General features: G+C 35.6%; 1 protein-coding gene across 1 annotated transcript in view; it reads left to right on the forward strand.

Moving 5' to 3' along the window:
* The window catches only part of LOC150099879 (uncharacterized), a 434429-nt gene that overhangs the window by 178052 nt on the left and 229243 nt on the right, over positions 1–27134 (forward strand). The window contains exons 10-11 of the mRNA XM_090403509.1: positions 14258–14354; positions 22339–23089. Of these exons, the coding sequence (XP_090259635.1) occupies positions 14258–14354; positions 22339–23089 (848 nt within the window). The remainder of the gene's footprint in view (positions 1–14257; positions 14355–22338; positions 23090–27134) is intronic.

Raw genomic sequence — 27134 nt, forward strand, 5'->3', positions numbered from 1 at the left:
ACATCCATTCAAAAGTTTATAGACATCTATCATATCACTCCTCTTTCTCCTATTAACCAGAGTCTGTAATCTACAAATACAGAATCTGTCCTAATAATCTAAATCCCATAATCCAGATATAATCTTTGTAACTGTTCTTTGCACTCTTTCCAGTGCTTCTTTATCCTCTTGAAACGAGGGAGACCAAATCTATGCACCACAGTCCAGGTGCATTTTATGAAGGCATTATAAAGGGACAAAATGACTTCCTTATCCTTACATATCAAGGTTCACTTCAGCATCGCAATTCTCTTCTGAGTTGTGTTTGCAACTTTTGCTGTGTGATCTTTGAACTTCAAATTCCTATCCATTATTATGCAGATCTCTATATTCCAGCATATATGCTGCCAGAAATCTCATTGCTCCAAAGTGCATAACTTTACACTTACTAACATTAAACTAACAGCTATTTTCCTTTGCCCTGTCTACTGTTCACATCATCAGCAAACCAGTGCACATCTCCTCTTAGACCCTTCCCAACATCATTAATGTGTAGATTAAACACAGTGGCACAACGAGGTACACCGCTGGCCCCCCCTTCAATGTAGCAGATTCACACCCACTGTATACCACTTTTTGATATATGTTACCACCATCCACTGAATCAAGACAAGAGTTTATATTCCAATCTCATATTTTCCAGTTTAGGCAACAGCCTTTCGTTTGGTATCCTATCAAATACGTTAGCAAAATCCAACATTATCATAGTATATCTATTCCCTTCATCCAACTTGTTGTAACATTGTTATAAAATATGAGAAAATTGCTAAAACATGACCTTCCTTTAGTAAATCCATGCTGCACCTTGCTGAGCATAGCTTGTTTGTCTACCTTTTTTGTATGTGATTTCTTAACAATTCGCTAAAATCTTCACTCCCACACCAGAGATGCTGATAGTTCTGTAGTTAGACACATCAGCTTTTGCACCACTGTTGTACATTGGAACTTTCATACATTCCTGAGCTGAGACTAAAGTTTATACAAACATGGGAAAGGCCAGGCCTAGCCAATTTGGACAATTGAACATATCTTTAGCAATCGTGCCGATATTCCATCTGTCTCTATTGGAAATTCTTATATAGGTTATGCAACAGCTCTTCAACTTTATTTTCTTGCACCTCTAACTCTTCATCCAATGTAGTAGTAGCACTGTGCACCATGTTACATCCACCTGGTTGATATATCTTAGCAAAGTGAGTGAGCACTCATTTATTGAATAATCCCATTATCTTCTAACACTAGAGTATATTCTGCATTCAATAAAATTATTCTTCTAAATTCATTCTTTCTTTGGCTTGAGGCATAACTATAAAATTATTTTGGATTTTTTTTTTTTTAACTTGCTTAGCCAATTTCTTTTCATACTCTGATTTAGCTTTCTGCACAATACTTGTTACTTTTATGCCATGAGCTTTATATATTTCATAACTCCTCTTACTCTTATTCTCACAGTATTCTTTCCACATCATCTTCTTGTGGATCTCTTGCTTAACACATTGACTGCCAACTATGAGATAACTCGTAGTTGGCATTGAATAGTTTACAGACCGTGGCATCTGGGATCAGACTTGATGAACTCCCAGTGGCAGTGAACACGTTAATAAGCTGCACATCCGTTTCACTCCCATCCTATTTATTCTGAACACTAGGGATACGTTCAGATTCCATCTCATTTAAGCACTTTTTCAAAAATTTCCATGCATTGCTGACATTTTTCCCATTCAATGACTGATACCATGGGACCAAAGATAGTATTCTCCTAAGTTGATCATAATTTACAACTTTGTAGTTGAGTATATAACCTGTTCTAATGGGAACATTAATATAATTAGATACTTTCCAAGAAAGCACAGCATGATCACTGCCACCAGCTGGTGGTAAAAGTCATATTCTTAACAGATATCTCTTCTAACGCTTCACAAATCTCTTTGACTTTGAGTTTCTTCTTTCACACGCTGCTTGAGAAAGTTGTCTCTCAACGTTTCAATAAATTCCTCTTCATTATCATTAGATTTCTCTTTTACGCAATCAGTGTTTAGATAATTAAAGTCCCCTATCATAATCACTTGTTTAGTACCCATAAGGTTAAATTAGAATGCATTTCTTTGTTCCCTGAAACTAAGCCACCAGGTCTGTAGCCAGATATCTGGCTACAGATCTGGTGGCTTAGTTGCAGGTGGCTTCTACAACCAGCTCCTCATACTCACCAGACTATACTGGTAAGTGTGAGGCTATCTGGCATCTCATCAATGCCAGATAGCCTCATACTCACCACTACATGGGACACTGCTATCATTGTTTTGTTGTGTTTCTATCCTAAGCGGACTTAAGTTGTTTGATATCATTAGTAGTAGTACTCCTCCTCTCATATCTCTTCTATCATTCCTAAAAATAGTGTACCCATTACACTCGATCCCAGTTACCATATCTGATTCTGATAGCCAAGTTTTACTAATGCTAGGAATCTTTGGCTACATTATATTCTATAAAGCAACAAACTCAACCCCTTTGTTTCTTATGCTCTTGGCATTTGTGCATCTGGGGCAGCTGATGCACCAGCATTGGAGACCAAGGGTGCTTGTGAGAAGTGGACTACTAGCTGAAGAACTAAGCTATCACCAAAATTGGAATTTCGCATTGCTACATAGAATGTGAGAACTGGACAACCTGTTGGACAAAAGGAAATCATTTCCATGGAAATATTGAAATCATTTCCATGGAAATGCAAAATCTCAATTATTGAAGTATCTGAAATGCATTTCACAGGATCTGGGACACTGACGATCAAGCTGCCAGAGACCAATGGAAGGATGACACTGTTCTATTCTGGTGGTGAAAAACAGGAAGCTGACATCGATTTTATACTGGACAAAGAGGCTGCTGGGAGCGTAATTGCCTTCCAGCTAATTTCAGATCGCTAGACTGTACTCAACATTGATGGCACATTTAAGAAGTATCCTGTCCACCTATGCTCCAACTGAGACCAGTCCAGATACAGCAAAGGATGGCTTCTACAACCAGCTCCAGCACACACTGTATATAATCCCGCAGACCAAGCTGACCATTTTGCCAGGAAATTTCAACCCACATTGGTGCGGACTGGATGGGATAGGAACATTGGACAGATTTGGCATGACAATGATCATTGACAATGGGTTGTGCCTGTTGTCCTTCACTGCATCAAACCACCTGATTGTAGGCAACAGCCGCTTTCCACACCCTCACAAAAACCAGTTTACATGGTGCAATCCAGCTGGTGAGGATTCAGCCTTCCTGGACTACATCTTGATCAGTTCTTGATTCTGTTTGTTCCTCAAGGATGTCCATGCAAAGAGGAGCCTGACAGTGGTTCTGTCCACTATCTCATTCATGCCATAATACAACTGCAGCTGCATTTATTTTATTTGGCGTATGGCTCACACATGAAAAGTTACATTACGTTAATCCTTAATATATATGGACATAGTAATAGACATATGTACAATATGTACATGTTTGTTGAGAGATCACGCCCAAATCCTAGTACATATGTACTAGGATTTGGGCGTAATCTCCATTTGCTAAGTATTCATTGAGGACTGCAAGATCGTTTGTTAGTGTATCTTCCATTGTAGTAAAGTTGGTGTGTCTGGTGGCTAGAACAATGTCATCAGCATAGCAAAACTTTTTGGAGACTGTATAAGTTAAAAAAGAGGAGAACCAGAACTGACTCTTGTGGTAGTCCATTATCCAGTGTTCTTTGTCTACTTTTGTTCTCGGCCATACACACTTGGAACAGGTGGTTGCTTAGCATGTTATTGATTATTTTTTCTATTGTTCTGCATGGAACTGCCCGAAGCAACTTGCAGACTGCATCATGCCTCCAGACTGTATCATAAGCTGTGGTAAGATCTACAAAAGCTACAGCTGTTTTCCGACATTATTGATAGCCTGCCTCTATATGTGGTGAGTGACAGAACCTGATCACAGCAGCTTTGTTTATGTCTGAATCTGGCCTGTTCCACTGGGACTTGTTCTATTATCTTAGGGGCAATTCTGTTGAGAATGAGCCTTTCTAAGAGCTTATAACAGGTGCTAAGCAGGGCAATTGATTGGTAGTTTTATGGTTTGTTGATTTTTCCTGGTTTTAAGATGGGGATAATTTTTGTCCTCTTATACTCTTTTGGAAGTCTACCAGTCAGAGAAAAAGCAAGCCAACCACTGTCAATCTTTTTGGCCTGTCTTCAACAGGAAATCAGGATGAATTCCATTGAAACCTGGAGCCTTGCCTGGTTTCATATCGATTAGAGCAGTGTTAATATCTTCAAGAGTGAAAGGTTGTGAATATTAAGGTCTGATGGTCTGTTATTTTTCAAATATGTATGTTCTCTTTTTATTTGAAGAGTGTGTTGTTTGTCCTTGGTGGTATATCTTGATGTGTCGACAATATGTAATGCATGTTGGAGAAATAGCTTAGGTTAGGAGAAATAACAGATTGTTCCCTGGCAGTCAGGGTGCCACTAACTAGTTTTCTTAGAAGGTTCCATGCTTTTCTACTGGAGTGCCGAAAATCAAATCTTTCTACTGTTTCAGTCCATTTCTTTTGTTGGCTGGTGTCAAGGCTGTGAATGAGTTCATCTGCAATGTCAGGATTGCCACACTCTAGATATTCTTGATACAGTTTATTACTATCATCGTCCCATTCAGGGATATACTCCTTCTGGAAGCATCTTGGTATGGTCTTCTTACCTACAGCTAAGACAGCTCCCACGAACCTCTTGTAAGTATTGCTTGTTGGAGGGATCCAGCAGATATATTTGCCAAGACAGGCAGCATATGTATCCCAGTCAGCTTTCTGGAAGTTCTAGAAGGGACGTTGGATGTATCTGACAAGGGGTACCTGCAGACCTTCCTCTAATATAATTGTTGTATGTTGGCTTCGCGGAAAGTTGGAGAGAACTCTTCTCGGTGTAGGTAATGGTCGTCCATTGTTTTCTTGAGTTATGAAACAGAGGTCGGGGTTGTACTCCCTGTTCCAAGCTGCTGACCTGAAGGAAGATCTATCTTTTGCATTGAAAATTAGGTGCATGTTGTGAGTTTCTGCCCATTCAGTCAAAGTCTTTCCGCATTCATTGTTGGAAGCATATTTCCATAGCGTGTGGTGGCTGTTAAAGTCACCTATATACATTGCAGGATGGTTGTGCACTGGTAGAACTTGTGGAGGCCACAAGAGGGCAGGGGATTGCAGCTGGCAGGGCACAAAGCACCCCTCTCCCCTCAGCCAAACTGAACTGGACATGTCTTAAGGATCCAGTGCTCAAGCAGGACTTTCAAATTACCTTATCAAACAGATTTGAAGTACTTAAGCTATTGGTTAATGTAGATATGGAGGAGAAGCAGTTATCAGTATATGTCCTAGGGTGTGCTACCCTCCCTATGTCCACCTATCCGCTGCCAGACACAACCATGGATTTCCGATGAGTGCCTGGATCTGGTGGATAAGCAGAAACGAGTCAAGCATGTGAATGAATTTAGATGAAAGCGGAATGTAAAGTCTACTGGAATAATGTCACAGCTGATCTGGAAGCAGCAGCAGCCAGGCACGAGTACTTGACTCTGTATCAGACCCTCAGGAGACTGAGTGGTAAAACTAAATCAACAAAATGGCAACATCAAGAGGGTAGATGGCACTTTTGTGAGCTCCCCTCTTGAGTACCTTCAGAGGTGGAAAAAATTCTTCCAGCAGCTTTATAACTACATCCCATCCCCAGAGACCACCTCCTGATTCCAGAGAATCCATTCTTCAGTGATGAACCAATGGTTGATGAAGAGTGCAATAAGATCATTGAGGAATGGTCACTGCCAAAGCGATCAGAGCCTTGAGGAGATGTCCTGCTTCAGTAGCTCCATGTCATTCTGACATGCATCTGGTGCTCATCCCAACAGTCTTCTTCTTCCCGCTGTGTGTCAAACCTGCTACAGAGCTATCTTAAGCTCTTGTACCTGTCCCAAGGATAAGGTGACTAGCCCTATGCCTCCCTCCTTCTTTTCCTTGATTGTTATTGCCTGAATATAACATTTTGTATTTATTGCTCTGAAAGATCCTACTAGTTTTTGTGTTTTTTTCTTTCAGTCACCCCTATTATGAAGATCTGATGCTTATCCAGTTCCTCAGCTAGCTCCATTTCTTTGCCATTCAGGTTTCTTATGGTGATAGTACCGATCTTGAACTCTGGTGATATTGAGTTCATCATCATCATCAAATTCCTGCCATGTACCATCAAAGGGTGTACAGGAATATGATAGTACTGCATGAAAAATTTACATCATTACTAACTTCCAATCTACAATTTTCCTCCAAATCAGTCTGTTACTTGTCAAGACTCCAACTTTCTCAAGTATACTTGCATTAATCTTACCAGGAACACTCAGTAGGGAAATACCTCTGTAATTCTCACATTCAGTTTTATTTCCCTTTTTATATATGGGTACTATGAGAGCTCTACTCCAATCATCGGGAATGCGTCTCTCTGTCCAGGTCCCCTGAACTATGGAGTGCAGCCAATGTATGACCCTTATACCATCATACTTAAGCATTTCTGGTCGAATATCATCTACTCCTGCTGCCTTTTGACGTTTCAGGCTTTTGATGGCTTTTTCTACTTCAAGTATGGATATGTATTCTTTACTGCATGCCTGGTTGGTGCTTTTTACCACTGTGCTGTCGTCACTGCTTGTTTCATTTAGCAGTTTTTCAAAGTAATTACTCCATACTTCAAGGATATCTTTTTCTCCCATTTTCATTTCACCTTTATCATCTCTAACTCCTTTTACAGTACTCTTTCCTCCATTCCTAAGCTTCTTCAACAACTCCAGAATATTTTGCCACCTTCTTGATATTTATTTTCTATATTCTTGCCAAAGTCCTCCCATGACTTTGGTTTAACTAGTTTTACACAGTGTTTAGCATTCTTACATTTGTCTTTGTATTCTCTAAGAGGGCAAGCTGACTTATTTGCCAGGAACATTTGATATGCTTTCTTCTTTTCCTTTACTGCCTCTTTAATTTCCTGTGTCCACCATGGAGTTCTGATTTTTCAATCCTTGCAGAAAACCTCACCACATGCCTCTTTGGCTGAATTCAACAATGTTTTTTTCAAGGTTTGGTTCCTGTTCTCAAACACTTTCATTTTTTATTCAAGAACCTTTGTGTATTTTAGTCTACAGTTGACATCTGAGAGCTTTTCAACTTTTATTCTCTTTAAAACTTTCTTAAATGTTCTACTTTTCAAAATGAAATTCAATTTTATCCTGCTCAAGACTAAATAGTGATCACTTACAATTTCAAATACTCTGTACACTGGTATCCTGCACCAGGGAGAAAACATCGCTATTGTCAATAACATTTTCAATGAGACTTTTCCTATTCCTTGCCTCTTCTCTCCATGTGAATTTGTGCACATTTTCGTGTTAGATATTGAGTGGTGATATTGAGTTAGGGTGTGTTTTAGGATTTGTTCCAGTAGCTGACCCTACCCTGGTGAACACTGGGCCCCTTGTTTAACCAGGCAACACCCCAGCCAAACATGAAATTCTGTCATGTTGTGTCATCATTTTGTATTGTGGTTTAAGCCAATATGAATACAGTTTATCTGCTAAATCCCAAATTGTCAGCCCATACTTGTTCGTTCAGAATTCAGGTAGATACCTAGCAGGGTTCACCACAAGAAGGGTAGGATTGAACATTAGGTTAAAAGCCCTGGTCGGTTCTCCGCATTCCTTTAAGTCTATGTCGAGGTCTCCTCTCAGTCATCCAGCTTTGACCCTTAAGTATCCCTCCACTTTTGTAATGTCACACTTTATAAAAAGTTTTTTTTTTTTTTTTTTTGGTTATATTGTTTTTCAGTGATGATATGTAAAGATCTGTATTCTTCCACAATGTCTGCTGTCTAAGATGACAAAGAAAACTTTTTACACACTTGAACATTTGCTTATCATGTTCAACTCATAAATATGACTCTTCATGAACTTAGACACTTTCTTTTAGTAGACATGTTTCCGATGAATGATTCAATTTTGACTGATTTTATAGTTGTGACAGTGTTTTGGTAAAGTGAGGGAGGAGGGTCAGAGACTAGACGAGAGGTGTGTTGAATGGAGATGGTTCTCAATGTTTATTTTGATTAGGTGGTCATAAAAGGTTTATAAGAGTCATAAAAATAAAGTCACTGCTTTTATTTTTGTCTATTCTAAGATCTTCTTGAGCAATTAAGAATGTTTGCATAGTTACGAAAGTTACGAAAATAGCTACTGTGTACCAGGCTCGTTAGAAAAGTCAGCAGTTATATTGGAAATTAAAATGATTATGGCATTTGGTTTATTACATCCTTGATCTCATTAATTCCGCGCTCCTTACAACAGAGTACGACTGTTTGCATACATACATACCTGATTTGGCTGGTATTTTGTGTTATATGTCCCATCATCCTTATTTCATCCCACTGCAACAGTTATCTAGTATATATTTGACTTTCAACTGTATATATACTATTTATCCACCTATAGTTGGAAGATCATATGCCGTTCTGATAATGAAGGGTCAGATAAGTAAGTACAATTACATCGTATTCTACCGTAAGTTGGTTGACATGTGTAGTGTCATTTAATTGAAGGATCATTTTTTTGAAGGTTGGGTGAAGAGTAGAATACTATATTAATGCACAATGTAGGTGTGTGAGATGGTGTTGTGAAAAGTGTTCAGAGTTTATTTTTTTATCCATTATTTTATTCATTTCTAATATATTTAATCTTTTTAATCACTTAAATTCTATTCAGATTCAGATTTTTTTTATTTTTTTTTTAAAATATTAATTTCATCTCATAACTTCAACTCTTAGGGACCATAGAAATAGTTTATCATTGTGGACAATTTGTTATAGTGAATTTTATTTATAATAGCTTTGTGTCAATGGGACTTTGGTAGTTTTTTTTTTACCATGGTGTTTGTTATATTGTGTCCACTGTATTTTACCAGCTGTGTTTTGTAAACATAAACCTTGATAAGTACCATTGATTACCTAACATGGAACCTTATCACTGATTCTTCTTCTTCTTCTCTTCCACTAATGACTGGTTGAGTTCCACAAAGACGAATTTTTGCCATTTCTTTCTGTTTGCTGTCTATTATGGGGTTTAAGTGGGTGCTTTCTTTAATGTGGTCAATCCATTTCTTTCTTAATCTTCCTCTGCTGGGTTGTCCTTCAATTCTGCCATTTAATAATATGTTTGGTAGTCTTTCTGGGTTCATTCATGAAACATGTCCAAACCAACTTAGTTGGCTCTTTTTTAGTGCTGCAATTATTGTTAAGTTCTCTGAATTTTTCATTTGTTTTTCTTTCTGTACAGTTTGTGCTATTGATTTTTCTTAGGCATTTCATTTCAAAAGCATTGAGTTTATCGGTTTCTTTTTTTCTTAAGATCCAGCATTCTGAGCCATAGAGTACTGTGGGAATTATCATTGTTTTATATATCTTTCATTTAAGTTCTTTGCTTAATCTTTTATTGTTCCATATTTTTTATATCTTGGCTGACCTGTTTATAGAACATCTTGAAAAAAAAAAATTCTTGTGTCTTGCTTCGATATGTCGATGATATCTTTGCAGGTCAGAGTCATTCCGAACAAGAGCTACTCCAGTTTTTAGATAAAATCAACCTTCTTCATCCACACATCAAATTCCCATTAGAAAAGAATCCCCACAGGGCATTCCCTTTCTGGATTTACACATCCAAAGAAAAGAAGACAGTTCCATCTCCACCTCTGTCTATCGCAAGCCGATATTTTCAGGTCGCTACATTCACCATACTTCTGCTCACCATCCCTCTCAAAAATTTGGCATCATTAAATCATTGGTAACCAGAGCACACAGATTTTGCTCCTCTGAGGATTCTCTAAAACAAGAATTGGAAATAATCAAAAACAGCCACTCTAAACGGATATAATCCCAAAACAACTCAAAAATTCATCAGCAACTTCTCTACACATCAACCTAGACAAGAACAGGCCCATAGGATTCCCATACCTTATATCAAAGGCATCTCCGAATGACTCTCAAAAATTATGAAGAAATACAATCTTGCTGCCACCTACAAACCCATCAATCAGATCCACAACTTGTTACCTTCACCCAAAGATAAACTTTCACCTATGCTACTACCTGGTGTATACAAGGTTCCATGCTCCTGTATACTCTCCTATTACGGACAGACAGGCAGATCAGTTTTTAAATGCATTCCAGAACATCAAGACCATATCCGCCTCATCAAACCGCAAAAATCAGGCCTATCTCAACACGGAGTTGAAAACCCAAACCACAAGATCCACTGGGAAAAGACAAAACTCCTACACAGATCCTCATATAAATATGAACGCTTATATAAAGAAAGTGCTGAAGCCCTACTTCACAGACCAAATCAAAACCGCAATGATGTTCTTTCCATCCCTAAAGTATGGGAAATTGTCATACAAAATTGTGTAAAAGTAACTTAATTGTATAATTTAATTTAATTTATTTATTTCAATTTAATCTAATTTAAGTTCAGGCCGCAATGCACCACTGCATACAATTTGGATTCCATTGTACATACGTGCCCTATCCTTTGTGTCATTCCTAGTATTGTTCTACTGTACTGATGATGTCCTAAGATACCTAGGACGAAATATTTACGTAATAAAAAACCTACCACTACTGCGGTTCACGTGTGTTAAATTTAGTCATATTTTTTATAGTCTACACATTGTTATCCATCCATTATTGATTCTGTGTTTGATGGTTTTGAAAAAGTCTAGATATTAAGTGATCATTGATCTTAGGTAATTGAACTGCTTTACTTGTTCTATTTTATTGTTTCCTATTTTCATTTGGATTGATTCCCTTCTTCTTCCTATTACCATTAGTTTTGTTTTACTAAAATTGATTTTGATATCATATTTGTTACTTGTTTGATGCAGCTTGATCAGGATATTTTCTAATTTTTTTTGGCTGTCTTTAGTGATAACAATGTCATCAGCATACTTTAAATGTGTTATATTTCTTCCAGTTGTGCCTTCATACATCTGTAGTCCTTTGTCTACTACTTCTTTTACAATGGACAGCCTTGGATAACTCCTTTTTTAATTGCTATTTCATCTGTTTCTATGTTTTTGTAATTCACTATTGCTCATGTTTCTGAATAGTAATTCTTGATACAATTTATTGAAGTCGATAAAACAGTAGTAGAGTGTTTTATTTTTGTCACTCATGAGATCTGCTAATATGTTTAGTGTGAAACTTGCATCTGTTGTGCTCCTGCTATTTCTAAATCCCATTTGCTCTTCTTCCATGTGTTCTTCATAAGAATGTTTAACTCTGTTTTGAAGAATCCTGAGGGATATTTTATAGCGATGGCTTAGAAGGGTGATAGGTCTATAGTTAGTGCAGGATCATACATCTTTTTTGTGGATGGGTATGATCTGGCCTGTTCTCCATTCTGCTGGTAAATTTCCTTTCTTTACTATTTTGTTGAACAGTTCCCTTAGGTAATTTATTATGCTTTTCCCCTGTTTCTAAAAGTTCTTTTTGAAGAATCCTGGGCATGGTGCTCTATTATTTTTCATTTGCTTGATTGCTCTATGTATTTCTTCATTTAGTATGTCTTTTGTATCAAACGTTTCTTCTCAGTTGAAGGTGTCTTGATCTGTGTTTTCTTCAGCTTCAAATTTTTCTTTAAAATAATTAGTCCATATTTCTTTTATTGTTTCATGGCTACTTGTTGTGGTTCCATCTTATTGCAATATTGAAACTGGGTTGGGTGAGTATGTTCTAGTTATCTCTTTAACTATTTCATAAGTGGAATTGGAGTCATCTTTATTGTATGCTTCTTCATATATTCCTGCTTTTTCTTCTAAATATGTGATTTTTGCTAATCTGCATTTTTTGTCTATTTCTTTTTTTTAATTTTTGTATAATATTCTATTTTCTTGATTATCTTCTTTTGTGAGGTTAGTTTTGGATATTCTTTTTTTCTCCCATAAGTCCAAAATCTGTGGTGTAAGTCAATCTTTATTTACTCTTGTCTGGTAGCCGAGGTGTTTTGTTGCTGTTTCTTTAATAATTTTTTTACATTTTTTCCAAAACTCCAAGACTGTATCTAAAGCAAGATTATTTAATTTTTCTTTTAATGTTCTCTGATAGTTAGATCTTATCAAGCTATCGTTGAGTTTTGAGATCTTCTTTTGTTTTTTTGGTGGTTTATTCTCTTTCTTTTGAAACAGATTTTTAGTTTGGCTGGTCTGTATCGATGTCAATCTTTTTTAATGTTTTGACATTTTCGAAGGAATGCTTCCATTTCTTATTAATGATTATATAGTCTATACAGTTTTTGATTTCTATAATAAATTTAGTTTAATCCTTTATCCAAGTGTAAGCAAACAAAGTTTGCACTGAGCTCTCATCACTACTTGTCTTAGTATCTCCCATAATGCAAAGTGGCCCTTCCCTTAATGCATAGCATTATACATGTCTGCAAGGAGTTGAGCTTTGCATTATGGGAGATACTAAGACAAGTAGTGATGAGAGCTTGGTCTACCTTTACCATGAGTTGCCTCAGTCTTGAATATACTTCAGGTGCAAACTTTGTTTGCTTCCACTTGGATAAAGGATTAAACTAAATTTATTATAGCCTAACGAAGTGGAAAAAAACTTCTAACAGTTTTTGATTTCATTGTTTGGTGATGTCCAGGTGTATTTGTGTTGGGGGTGGTAGAGTAAGGTTTTTGTGATTAACAGTTGATTTATTTTGCAAAAATTAATCAAGTCCTCTCTTCTCTCATTCATCTCTCTATGACCAAATTTTCCCATTCCTTTTGCTTGTGTAGCTCAGTGGATGTGGCGTTTGCACACCATGGTGCTTAACTGCATAAAGGAAGACTTGGTTTTGAATCTAGTTGGTGACCAGAGGAAGTTTTAATAAGCTTTTTTTTGACCGGTTCCCGAGTTAGACGATCTCTGGTATGGACAAGTGGGGTTTTCATTTCGTAAACTAAAGAAAATCTACAGTAGAATGCAAAGTAGACTACAAAGTATTTCAGACATTAAATATATTGTGTTAGGAACCACGAGATGGTGGCATTTGTTGAGTTGTCTCTCTTCACTGTGTGCCACTTAATTAGTGATAGACTTGGGCCAGCCATCTCTGATTGGGTACCAGTGGAGATTGAACTGCCTACTCAGTCTCCAAAAGTTAGCGAGGGCTAGAACTCTGCCTTGCCTACTCCCTATATGGGAATAAAAGGCGTTAGCTGATTTTTTTTTTTTTTTTCCCCTGCTCTTCAGAGTACTGTCCGATCTTTGCACTAAAATCTCCCATAATAATCAGAGTATCTCTTGTACTTGTTCGCCTAATTTCTTTTTTCAGTTCAAGAAATTGGCTATATTCCTCCTCTTCATGTGTGATTGGTCTGGGGCATAAACTTCTATTATTTTTATATATATTCCTTTTTCTTTTGCTTTGAATCTTACTGAGATGATTCTAGAGGAAATTGGTCTTCTATTTAGTTTAGGAGACATTTTTTAATTATTAGTGCTAGACATTCTCTGTGATGATTATCTTTCCTTCTTAAGTAAAATGTGCTTGCATTTTTTGTGTTGATTTTTCCTTCACCTGTCCAGTGGATCTCTGCAACTCCCACTATTTCCCATTTGAACAGCTCAAGTTCTCTCTCTCTCTATCAGTTTTAATTTGCCAGGTTTAGACAACATTCTAATGTTGATGATTAAATATTATATATGCAGTTTGCATTCCACATTGCTGTCTTTTCGCCTACTCTTTGTGGGGTTGAGTTAGGTGCATCGGCTTTCCTGTACGTGGTAGCATTATTTGTGTTGATTTTTCCCTCACCTGTCCAGTGGATCTCTGCAACTCCCACTATTTCCTATTTGAACAGCTCAAGTTTTCTCTCTCTGTCAGTTTTAATTTGCCAGGTTTGTACAACATTCTGATGTTGATGATTAAATATTATATATGCAGTTTGCATTCCACATTGCTGTCTTTTCGCCTACTCTTTGTGGGTTTGAGTTAGGTGCATCGGCCTGTACGTGGTAGCATTATTTGTGCTTCTATTTGCTGGCGAATTCATCTTTAATCACTGATTAATGAGAGAAATCATGAAATTATTAATAGTTTTTAATTGTTGCTCTTTCAGAATCATATTGTTGCAGTCAGCAACACCATCTTCACCACCACCATGTTCTGTCACCAAGAGCTATTCCGATCTGTGAAAGAGTTTATAATCGAATTGAGTAAGTAATAGTGTTCTGTTATTTTCATTATATCATCTAAGCATACCTAAAGAAATGCTAATAAGCTGATATTTAACTTATCTTAAAAATCACTCCCTTACCTTGACTTATCATTGGGATGGCCAGATTCTGAGAATCAAATGTAAATCCAAAGATGACCTTTACTGGAGTTAGTTAACCTTTTTTTAATACATAATTCTTGATTCTTAGAATGCAAATGCGATAATTGTCCACACTTCATTATGATACAAAGATGATAGAAATAGTTTATAAATGTAGTGTAGTGGTTTCAAACTTCTTGAACAGATATCCCTCCTCCCCTTATATAAAAGGGGAGGAGAGATATCTGTTCTTATCTTATCTTTTTAGAAAATAATATTTATCTATTTTATTTTAGTTAAACTTGTGTTTTTACAGTTTTTGAATATAGGTATCCCTTGCTTAACATGGGATATGATTAATGCAGCCAAATTAATTGCGACAATCCCTTTATATATCAGCAGGAGTTTTAATTAATGCACCTTTAAATTTATCACGCAAAAACATGCAAGCCTCGAGGAATGTTTTCTGGCCGAGAGAAAGAAAGTGAGCATGATGACGTTGATGATAATGCACCCAGTCATCTAAATTCTCTTAATGAACTGTGTGAGAATGTGAAAGTTTTATTTTTTCCACCAAATACAACATCATTGCAACTTTTAAAGACTGTTTTTTTAAAAAGACACTCTCGAAGGCAGTAGAAACAACAACATGAGAAAAATGCGGTTATGCTCCAAGAATTTTAGAAAAATTTTAACATTAAACATGCAATTGAAAACATTCATGACTCATGGGAGCAAGTGTCTTACAGCTGCATGAGAGCTGTTTGGAAAAACCTTTTGCCAAAATGTGCTAATGACTTATGTGGTTTTCAAAATCCTGTAAACAACGTGGTTGAAGAAATCATTGCAATTGGTGATGACCTTGGTTTTGATGGTGTTGATGCAGAAGATGTTGAAGAATTTTTGGATTCAAATTCAAAAGATTTCAATGACCACGATCTGCATGAAATTGAACAACAACAACGTGCATATGAAGATAAAAACAAACAGAATGTAAATATGAGGTTTCAGAGGAGATAACAATCAAAGAACTGGATGGAATATTTTGCAGTTTAGAATTGCTTAAGCAGGAAGTAATGGATATGAATCCAGATGTTAATCGAAGAATACTTGTAAAAACAAGGTCTAGGGAGTCATTTTGCTTTTATCATAGAATTTATGCTGATAAGAAAAAACTAAAACTGTTCAAACGACTCTTGAAAACTGTTTTTTGATAAAAAAATTTGCAGTAACTAATGTAGGTACAAGCATTTATTAAACATTTACTTTGCATTCTGCATTCATTTTTTATCTTTCCTAAAACAGGGAATCTCTTGAGAAACAAGTTTACCTTAATGGAAAAAAAATTCAAAATGTCAGCAAGTTTGAGTACCTGGGCTCCATTATTAATGTGAGGAATTGCTGTTCAGAAGACATCAGAAGAAGGTTAGGAATGGCTAAAACAACAGTCTGAGACTTGTCTAAAATCTGGAAGAATGGATCTATCTCCATGGGAACAAAGTTGAGGATTTTGGGTGCAGTTGTTTTTGCAACAGCGACTTATGGATGTGAGACTTGGAACATAAAGAAGTCAGATAAGAAAAGGATATCTGTTTTTGAGATGTGGTGCTACAGAAGGCTGTTGAGGATATCATATACTGAAAGGCATACAAATGAATGGGTGTTAGAAAAGATCAGTAGAACATTAAGGCTCCTTAAGAATATTGACAAAAGAAAATTAAAATATTTTGGACACATTGAAAGGATGGAAGGAGGACTTCTCAGAACACTAATTGAAGGTAAGATTCCTGGAAAAAGAGGAAGGGGTAGACCATCAATGAGATGGATGGATGGTGTGTGTGGAGCAACTAATCTTCAGAGAGTCGAAGTTTCCAGAAAAGCAAACAACAGGACTACACGGCGAGGCCCGGTGTCACATCACTGAGCATTGGAGTGACCATACGGCACCTGTGGATGTCCAGTGAACTTATAGATAGATAAAACAGTACCATATAAAACAAATTATTAATACAATAATCAATTATGGATGCATTTTAATTTTAACTTTGATTATTATATTTGATATATGTGGTAACGTTGAGGGATTAATTAATCACATTAATCAAGGTATACCTGTAGTATACAATCATCCTTCAAACCAAACTAAAAGTAAAATAGCACACAGATATTTATTTTAAAAATTATACATTTAAATTTCCAACTTAGTAAAATATTGACAATAAAGATATTTAATGGGATAGCTGCAGTGATGTTCTTCAACATATTTTTTCCAAACTTGGTGTTATATTGTATTGAAATAAGATAAAATATTGAAAATAAGCAATAATATTGATCATCGCTTCTCATGCCTATAAATCCCCCCCCGCCCCCCCACACACAGTGTTTGAAATCCAGTGATGTAATGGGATATGGGCTTGTTATTTTATTGTAAGGTGTAGGCATTTCACAGTATTTTACCATTATATTTTATGCTGATTATCTTATCTTATCTGTTTTTGAGATGTGGTGCTACAGAAGGCTGTTGAGGATATCATATACTGAAAGGCATACAAATGAATGGGTGTTAGAAAAGGCTCCTTAAGGATATTGACAAAAGAAAATTAAAATATTTTGGACACATTGAAAGGATGGAAGGAGGACTTCTCAGAACAGTATTTGAAGGTAAAGTTCCTGGAAAAAGAGGAAGGGGTAGACCATCAATGAGATGGATGGATGGTGTGTGTGGAGCAATTAATCTTCAGAGAGTCGAAGTTTCCAGAAAAGTAAACAACAGGACTACATGGCGAGGCCTGGTGTCACATCACTGAGCATTGGAGTGACCATACGGCACCTGTGGATGTCCAGTGAACTTATAGATAGATAAAACAGTACCATATAAAACGAATTATTAATACAATAATCAATTATGGATGAATTTTAATTTTTACCTTTGATTATTATATTTGATATATGCGGTAACGTTGAGGGATTAATTAATCGCGTTAATCAAGGTATACCTGTACAATCATCCTTCAAACCAAACTAAAAGTAAAATAGCACACAGATATTTATTTTAAAAATTATACATTTAAATTTCCAACTTAGTAAAATATTGACAATAAAGATATTTAATGGGATAGCTGCACTGATGTTCTTCAACATATTTTTTTCCAAACTTGAAATGTCTTAATGTGTTATATTGTATTGAAATAAGATACGAAATATTGAAAATAAGCAATAATATTGATCATCGCTTCTCATGCCTATAAATCCCCCCACAGTGTTTGAAATCCATTGATGTAATGGGATATGGGCTTATTATTTTATTGTAAGGTGTAGGCATTCACGATTGCATTTCACAGTATTTGACCATTATATTTTATGCTGATTAGCTTCAAGTAGGCTTAATGTATTTAAATATATAAAATATTGGCATTGTTTCCTGATCTGTATCTTCAAGAGATATATAGGATATGTAATAAGTTTATAGTATTACTAGTTTCTTATGCACAGTTTCTTTCCAAATTTAGCTAATTATCAGATTTCCAGCATTGTCAGATTTTAGCCTTAAGAACATTTTGGTATTGAGAACTGACCTACCTGATCCTGGTCTTCCTCTGGATTATTTGGCTCTTATCTTAATATTAGTATTGTGTTCCTTCCTACCATCATTTTTAATTTGATTCTGCCAATATGAAGCATTGTTTTTTTATTATTTATATATATATATATATATATATATATATATATATATATATATATTATGTTGTGCCCATACATGAGAGTTCTCTCCTGTTAACCAGAATCTGTAGTCCACATACTGTGCGATCTGTCCTCATAATCTGAATGCTGAATGTCTAGTCTCCTAATTTTTTTAAAACTCTCATATCTGGGTCTCTGCTCTTAGATCAGTTTTTTTTCTAATTTTACTTTAAGATCCAGAAATTAATTAGTTTGAATGTCATCTAGTGTAATGCTACTTTGGCATTCTAGCTGATTTCCCTCTAAAAATTCACATCTGAAAGTGACTTGACTTTAAAGCATTCATATACCTTTTTATTTTTAATATTATACTGACTTATTATTCTTATTATTATCTGAGATCTCCAGGGAGTCAAGATCTCATCGAGGAAGGCTGTACATCACCAAAACCAGCTGTCATAATGCACTCACTACCTACTATTCCACACACACACTCACTGCTCTGTGAGAGAAAATTCTAGCTCTTATCCCTTTCTTAACTTCAAACAAACCTAACTTCCATGGATGTCCACTTGTTCTCTTCCCACCTTCTACATTATGAAAAATTTCAGTAGGCAATATCCTATAACATCCATTCAGAAGTTTGTAGCTCTTATCACTCCTCTTTCTCCTGTTAACCAGAGTCTATAGTCCACACACTCATAATCTATATTCCATAATTCCAATATAATCTCTGTAACTGATCTTTGCACCATTTCCCAGCTTCTTTATTCCCTTGTAACACAGGAGACTAAATTTGCACTTAGTACTAGTTCGGTTTCGGTTTTATCAGGGCCTTGATAAAACCGAAACTGAAAAAAGAGACAAAATTGACTTCCCTGTCTTTACATGTCAAGGTCACCACGACACCACAATTATTATTATAATTATTATTAAGAGAGACTTAGGGAGTCAGAGACTCATCGAGGGAGGCCACATACTACGTGCACCAGATATCACACTTACTCTTGAATTCATTCACACTGCTTGCACACACATCCACTGGCAGTCCGTTTCAATCAAGCACTACACCTGCACACAAGTGAAGTCTTATTAAGGTCTTGTAAAGAGACAAAATGACATTGTTATCTTTACATGTGAAAGTTCGTTTCAGCAGAACAATTATATTTTGAGTTGTATTTGTAATCTTTGCTACATGGTCCCTGAATGCCAACTTTCTGTCTACTGCCACTCCAAGATCCCTAGCCTGATCAGTTTCTTCAAGCATAATTCCACCAATATAATATGACATTGGATATCTAATCATGCCAAAGTGCATGATTTTGCATTTACTGACATTGAACTGACATCCATTTTCCCATGTCACAATTCCATCCTATCCAAATCATTCTGCAAGTACTGCATATCAGCAGCATTCCTGATTATTCTACCTATCTTTTACTATTTTATAATTCAAATCCATATTCTCCACTTTATGCAACAGTCTTCCATGGTGTATTCTGTCAAAAGCCTCAGCAAAATCCAAAAGTATTACGGTGTATCCATTCCCCTTGTCTATTTCAATGGTAACATTATTATAGAATGTGAGCAATTTACTAAAAAAAAAACCTTACTTTCTCTCTGTTCATTCCAAATACAGATTCACAGTCAACCCATTTCTTAATGCAAGCTCTAACCAATTTTTCCAGAATCTTCACCACCACTCCTGATATACTGATTGGTCGATAGTTGAATACATCGGCCTTTGCACCACCCTTGTGCAATGGGATTACCATACATTCGTTCCATTCCTGCGGAATATTCACTGTTCTGAGACTCAAATTATATAACCAGGTCAGAGGAATAACCAGTTCAGCTGGGCACTCATTTAGCACCTGCACTGATATCCCATCATTTCTTGTTTCTGAATTCTTGTTGAGTTTGTGCAACAGTTCTAATAATTCTTCATATACCTGAGTTTCTTCATTCAGTGAAGAGGTAGCAGTGAACACAATGTTGCATACATCAGGTTGATAACTTTTTGCAGGCACTCAGTGGGCACTCATTAGTTGAACAACCTCTTCTGCACCTGTCACCCTCACACCTCCATTCAGAAGAGTTATTCTTTCATATTCAGTTTCTTTTACCTGCAGCATATCAATAGAATTATTTTGAGTTGTCTTTAGCTTGCAGAGCCAGTTTCTTTTCATACTCAGACTTTGTTTTCCGTACAACAGTTGTGACTATTCTAGCATGCTGCTTATAATTTTCATAACGGACATCATCCTTATATATACGGTATTCCTTCCACATCAGCCGCTTCTTATGAATCTCTTGCTTAATAAGGTTACATGTTCATTTCACTCCTACCCTATTTATTCTTTGAACTCTCGGGACACATTCTGATATTGCATCATTTAATTATTTTTTTTAAAATGCTTCCCATGTACTGTCGATATTCTTCCCATCCGGCAACCAATACTATTGTGGTGAACTCAGTATACCCTGCAGTTGGTCATAATTTCTGGCTTTGTATTAGCATGTAACCTTTTCTGAATGGAAAGGTTACAACTTTATTAACTTAGTCACTTCCCAAGTGAGTATTGCAGGATCACTGTCACCAATCAGAAGTTGCAACATTTTCGTTCTTCTCATGAGATATTACTTATACCCATTCAATATTTGAATAATTAATGTTTCTCATTATGATTACTCTTTTCGTGCCCATCGTCTCTATTTGATGATCCCTCCATCCATTATGGGTATTTCACCAGCCAATGAAGGAATATTTTACTTAGAGCTCTAGTTGGTATTTCCTTCAGTTAGATCATAAGTTTGCACATATCGTATTTTCATGACAAAGGCTACACATGTATGTAGGGGCATTGACTTCCACTCCTGCCTCAATATCCCATGATGCAAAGAACACTTTTCTTTCTGGTGCTTATATTGCTGAGCATTATAGGAACGGTCATTATCTAGAGCAGTTTCAACCTTCTTCACTATGTTGCTTTGTAATGATATGCATATCTATAGGGAAGTGTGTTTTGCATTATGGTTGCTGAGGCAATTGATATGAAGTCAGCATTGTCTATATACGAGTAGCTTATGAAGATACTTTACATGCAAACTTTGTTTGCGTGCACTTGTGTAAAGGATTAAAACATAATTATAATCTCTTGTCCAGTCTAATTTAATTTGTAGCCAGACTGTAAAATTTCCTTTAGCTTAGTATGAAATTTGATGATTGTTGGATAATAGTTCATTGAGGAACTCCTGTGGAACTAGAAAGGCTGAGAAAGGTACAGATGTGATTTGATGTTTTGTGTTAGGAAAGAATTAAAGTAAATGTTACTCAGTGATGAGAGAGATCTGATTCTGTCTGATAATTTAAATTTTTTAAGGGAAGAGGACGATTGGGATACTTTATGCAAGAAGCAAGAATTCTTCCTCACCTCTCCATTTAAAATTATAATGTAGTTCTGTGTTTAAGGCACTGATAGGTAAGACAGTGTGAAGCTTATGGTCTTTGTACATGGCACAATTTGCCAAATGAGTAGAAGGAATGGAAGATAGTCGTCAACAAAATTTGGAATAATAAGTTCTGTTAGTGAGGGAAGGTCAGTCATTTATAGGAGTAGAGGATAGCAGTACATCTCTGGGATGCCTCTTCATAAAGCATGATCATACAAAGATAAAATTAACTATCTAATTATAGTTTGATTACAAAAGGTGGTGTAGTCTTTGTAGTGCACACTTGTAAGGAGAATGTTAGGAGAGTGGAGAGAATATCTAGTAATCTGGTTGGTGGTTGGATGATTTGCAGTCAGATCATTGATTTTCAGTCAATACGTCCACTATTTCAGCTTATACTTGGTAGATATTTTTACTGTTATATCTAATATTACATGTTAATATTAAATTAAATTTTCATTTAATAAACTGGATTAATAACATTAATTTTTTTGAATCTTTATAGTTTAATTTTGTCTATCAATAGTTCACATGCATATTTAATTCTTATATTTTGGGAGGATGAGTACCCCCCCCCCCCCCAAGACCATTCACCACATTTGGGAGATTTTACCCTGTGGCATGACAGAATAAATGATTGCTATAATTTTATAAAGACTTCTAAAGATATTTTAAAAATCATTCTTAATGTCACTGTACATTTTAAATAATAACCAAGAAAAGGAATAATAGATAAGCTTTTATTTCAGTGTTGATAAAACTGCAATGCTCCGAAGCAGCTCCTATGCAAGTGACTTCAAATTTAACAGACAGTATAATGCTCAGTGTGGAAACCAAACTGAGAAGTGTAAGAAGCATCTAGTGAGAAAACCATTATTTGTTAGACAACAACAACATTCACCATTTTTTCAACAAACTCCTTATGAAATTCATAGTAGAGGTTTACTCCCATCACCTGCATATGTTCCAAATTTCTTTCCACCTGCTGACATGAGATACTGGAATCATCCATTTCAGAAAAATAGCATAGGGCAGCCACTGAACAGTAATATTGGGATGCAGAAGTTTTTTGATAGGCCTCAAAAGTATAAAGGAAAGAAGATGGACAACAAATTGCATAAAAATAATGAACTGAAAAACAACAGAATTACAAAAAAAGCAGATTCTGTTGAGACAGATCATGGACTTCCTGTTGAAAATAAAAACTTTGATTTCAGCACTTCAATTCATCAATTAACAGATAGAACAAAGAAATATTCTGAACAGAATTTAGAACTGTTGGCTGAACAAAGTAACGAAAATGGTGTAGTGTTGAAAGACAAGTTGAAGAAAAATTCAAGAAATCAGAACTCTGTGAGAAATAGTGAAAATAATTCTGGTCAAATCTTGTGTAAAACTGAAGAAAACAGGGATAGAAATCTTCAGGAAATAGTTCCAGCTGATGAACAAACAGGATTCAGTAAGACTGAAGAATTTACAAAAATGGTTTATGATCAAGAGGTGAGAGGTTCTGCTTGAAATAATATATTATTTATTTATTTTTATTTATTTTTCCATTTTAGTTTGGGATGTTGATAAATATATGGTTATCATTAACAAATATTTATAGAAAAGTTTCTTTGATATGAAGAGATCTTTGTTGATATTTAAAGCTAAAAGAAATTTCGTTGTAAATTTACATATTCAAAAGTTGCATTTTTTGCATGTGTATGAACAGATATACAGTTAGTTCTATTTAATTGAAAGTTTTAGGGATTTCGGTGTTATATTAGATTTTAGAAAAAGAAATAATGAACATTTAAGTTTTTTTAAAATTTTCAGATAAATTTTTGTTTGCTGTTAACTTATATCATTATCATTATTGAAGTCAATCAGATTGGATTTTTTTATAACTCTTAATGATCTTTAAGATTAAAGAAAAAAAGGTTTTGCCATATTTCTTATCAGAAAAATTAACTTTTTTAAGAAAATGCTTTAAATTTGTGATGTTATACCATTCCTTCATACTTCACCTCCCCTCGCTCACGCACGCACGCACGCACACACACACACACACACACACACACACACAGTGTAACATTATTTAAGAATAAATAACCTCTTATATATTTGATATCTTAAGCTCAAAACTTGAAAAATTATATAACACCAGAAACATGGTGTCTCCACACAGAAGGTTTCTTTCTTGCCTTATTTCTCTCTCACAGAAAGTTTACAGTATACTTATCATAATTTCATCATTTTACTGTATCAGTCCACCTACAACTTGGTCTTTTTTAGAAAAAGAAGTTAAGTTACAAAATAAGAATAAAAATCAAATTTTCAGATCTAAATGTTGCAGCCACCACTGAATTGTCTCAGGAGAAGCAGTCGTGATTGCATCTGAATGCTTTAAGTTGGCACCCATTGGTAATGTGATGGATAGTATGGTTTTCTGCCCCACAGTCATATGTTGGAGAGCTCCACATTCCCTGTTTGTAGAGCGAGTAACCACGTTGACCATGGCCACTTTACTCTTTTGGCTTTAACACAGATGATATGAGGAAGCCCAAATCCTGCAGGATGTTGACTCTTGAAGAGATGCCACTATCATATGTAAGGATAACCACAAAAGTAAACAGATTTTGTAAATGTCATTTTAGCTGAATATTTTTGAAAAGCATGTGACTGTCTTCAGGCTTCTGAATAATATTAGAATCTTTTGCACTAGCTCTTATGGGTAACTTTAATTTACCATAGGAATGTAGTGATATCATGAAATGCTACAAATGTGTAATTGTTTTTCTGTGCGAGTCATTTTAACAGTAACGGTTTTGAAGTTGACATAAAAGATCATGTTTTCTTTTTCATTTGATAATGTGCATTGCATTGAGTTTAGGTATTATACCACGAAGAAAAGAAAACATTCAGTATGCTCACCACCCTTTCTGGCTAATATGATGGTAACATTAAGTGCATATTCTAAGAATGCTTAGAAAGAAATTTTGATGCCCTTTCAGTAATTATGACAATTCAGAATAGAAATTGGCTAATCTGTTATATCAATGGTAAACTTGATTTTTTTTTTACATCATCATCAAATTCCTGGTATACACCCTCAAAGGGGGTGTACAGGATATGATAGTACTACATAAAAAATTTACATCTTTACTAACTTACTATCTACAATTTTCCTCCAAATGAGTGTTACCTGTAAGGACTCCAATATCATAGATTTCATATTTCTGTCTTCTGAGTTGTAAGGCACTTTTTACTATATCAATCCACCTATACTTCGTCTTTTTCCTGCCAACCTGGCAGAGAACAGCTGTTTTGCTAATCTTTCCTCTGCCACTCTGTTTCAATGAAAATATCACCTGAGATTAGCTCTGTGAATGAATTCCTAGATGCTGACAATGTAAAGTTCTTTCCTAATATCCTCGTTTTTAATATGATACTGCTATTGATGACACTGTTCCCCCCTCTAATCTTTCTCGGGACTCTCATATCTGCGGTCTCTAGTCTTTGGTGAAGTGTTTTACTTCTAACCCAACTCTCAGATCCATAACACTGTCTTGTATACAGCTAATTTAGTGTTCCGACTAATTTCTCTCTTATTCCATATGAATTTATTCAGTTGACTTCTTACCATACCAGCTTTGCTGATTCTGTTGTCTATTTCCATATTTAACCCTTTCGGACCTGAATTTTTTTTTTTTTTTTTTTTTTTTCAAGTGAAAAAATTTTTTTCTTTCTATTTATTTTGTTTTTAGGTCTAAAAAAGCAAGAGTATCAAGTATTTTTCTGAAAAATACATTATAGGAATTCTGACCGACTGATTCCCTATGGAATCATTATATTTTGGTAGTAAATATTCAACTTCTGAGCTAATACTCTATAATCCAATATATGCATATTATTCTACGAAGTCATAAAAACCGATATTAGTAAGATTTATATGTATAATACATACCTGTTATTATATTAAAAGAATGAAACTACGACATACGATACCAATTGGAATCATTTGCCACGTAAAATGGGGTACAAAAGCAAAGACACTTTTCTGCCCTAGTGATTCCAATTGGAATCACTAGGGGAGAAAAAGTTAATTTACCATCTTCACTAAAAATTGAACCTAAGTAGCTGAAATGTTTTACTTGTTCCACAGATTCTCCGTTTACAATGCAGTTGACATTTTCAATGATTCTGCCTATTTTCATTGTCTTTGTCTTTTTATTGCTGACCTTCATACCATATCTATTACAACAGTTATTCAAATTAATAAAGGTATCTTGCAGACTTGTAGCAGATTTATTTAGAAATATAACATCATCCGCATAAAGCAAAGAGCTGACATTAACATCTCCAATTTTGATATATGTTTAATACCACTTTCCTTCATGCGATCCATATAGATCATGAATAACAGAGGGGATAATGTACATCCTTGTCTCACACCAGATTTAACATTAAACCATCTTCCTGTACTTCAATTCCAACTGCTGGCTTACAGCTCAAATAAAGACTAAGTATTGCTTGATATAATGCCCCATTGGCACCATATAACTGTAGCGTATTGAAGAGCTTCTCTATTGGCACCTTCTCATGTGCCTTTTCCAGATCTACAAAACTTAAACACAGATATTTTTGAACAATTTTTTCAACCGTTTCTCAAGTATGCTTGCATAGCTCTTGCCAGGAATGCTCAGTAGGGAAATACCTCTGTAATTCTCACATTCAGTTTTATTTTCCTTTTTATATATGGGTACTATGAGAGCTCTACTCCAATCATCGGGAATTCGTCCCTCTGTCCAGGTTCCCTGAACTATGCAGCGCAGCCACTGTAAGACCCCCCCCCCCCCCCCATACCGTCATACTTCAGCATTTCTGGTCGAATATCATCTACTCCGGCTGCCTTTCGACATTTCAGGCTTTTGATGGCTTTTTCTACTTCAAATATGAATATATATTCCTGACTGTATGCCTGTTGAGTGTTTTTTACCAGTGTGCTGTCATTGATTGTTTCATTTAGCAATTTTTCGAAGTAATTACTCCATACTTCAAGGATATCATTTTCTCCTGTTTTCATGTCACCTTTATCATATCTAACTCCTTTTACAGTGCTCGTTCCTCTATTTCTGAGCTTTTTCAACAACTTCCAGAATATTTTGTGACCTTCATGATATTTATTTTCCATGTTCTTGCCAAAGTTCTCCCATGACTTTTGTTAACTCCTTTAACACAGTGTTTAGCTTTCTTACATTTGTCTCTGTATTCTCTAAGAGCACAAGCTGGCTTATTTGCCAGGAATGTTTCATATGCTTTCTTCTTTTTCTTCACTGCCTCTTTAATTTCCTGTGTCCACCAGGGAGTTTTTTTTTTTTTTTTTTTGCAGACAATGTCTCCATATGCCTCTCTGGCTGAATCAATCAGAGTTTTCTTCAACGCTTGCCACTGAATCTCCAGGGTTTGGTTTCTGTTCTCAAACTCTCATTTTTCTTCAATAATCTTTGTGTATTTTAGTCTACAGTTCACATCTGTGAGCTGCTCAACTTTTATTCAC

The sequence above is a fragment of the Typopeltis vanoorti genome, chromosome 14 (assembly GCF_054136105.1).
Source record: "Typopeltis vanoorti isolate ZY-2024b chromosome 14, IOZ_Tvanoo_1.0, whole genome shotgun sequence".
NCBI classification, from domain to species: domain Eukaryota; kingdom Metazoa; phylum Arthropoda; class Arachnida; order Uropygi; family Thelyphonidae; genus Typopeltis; species Typopeltis vanoorti.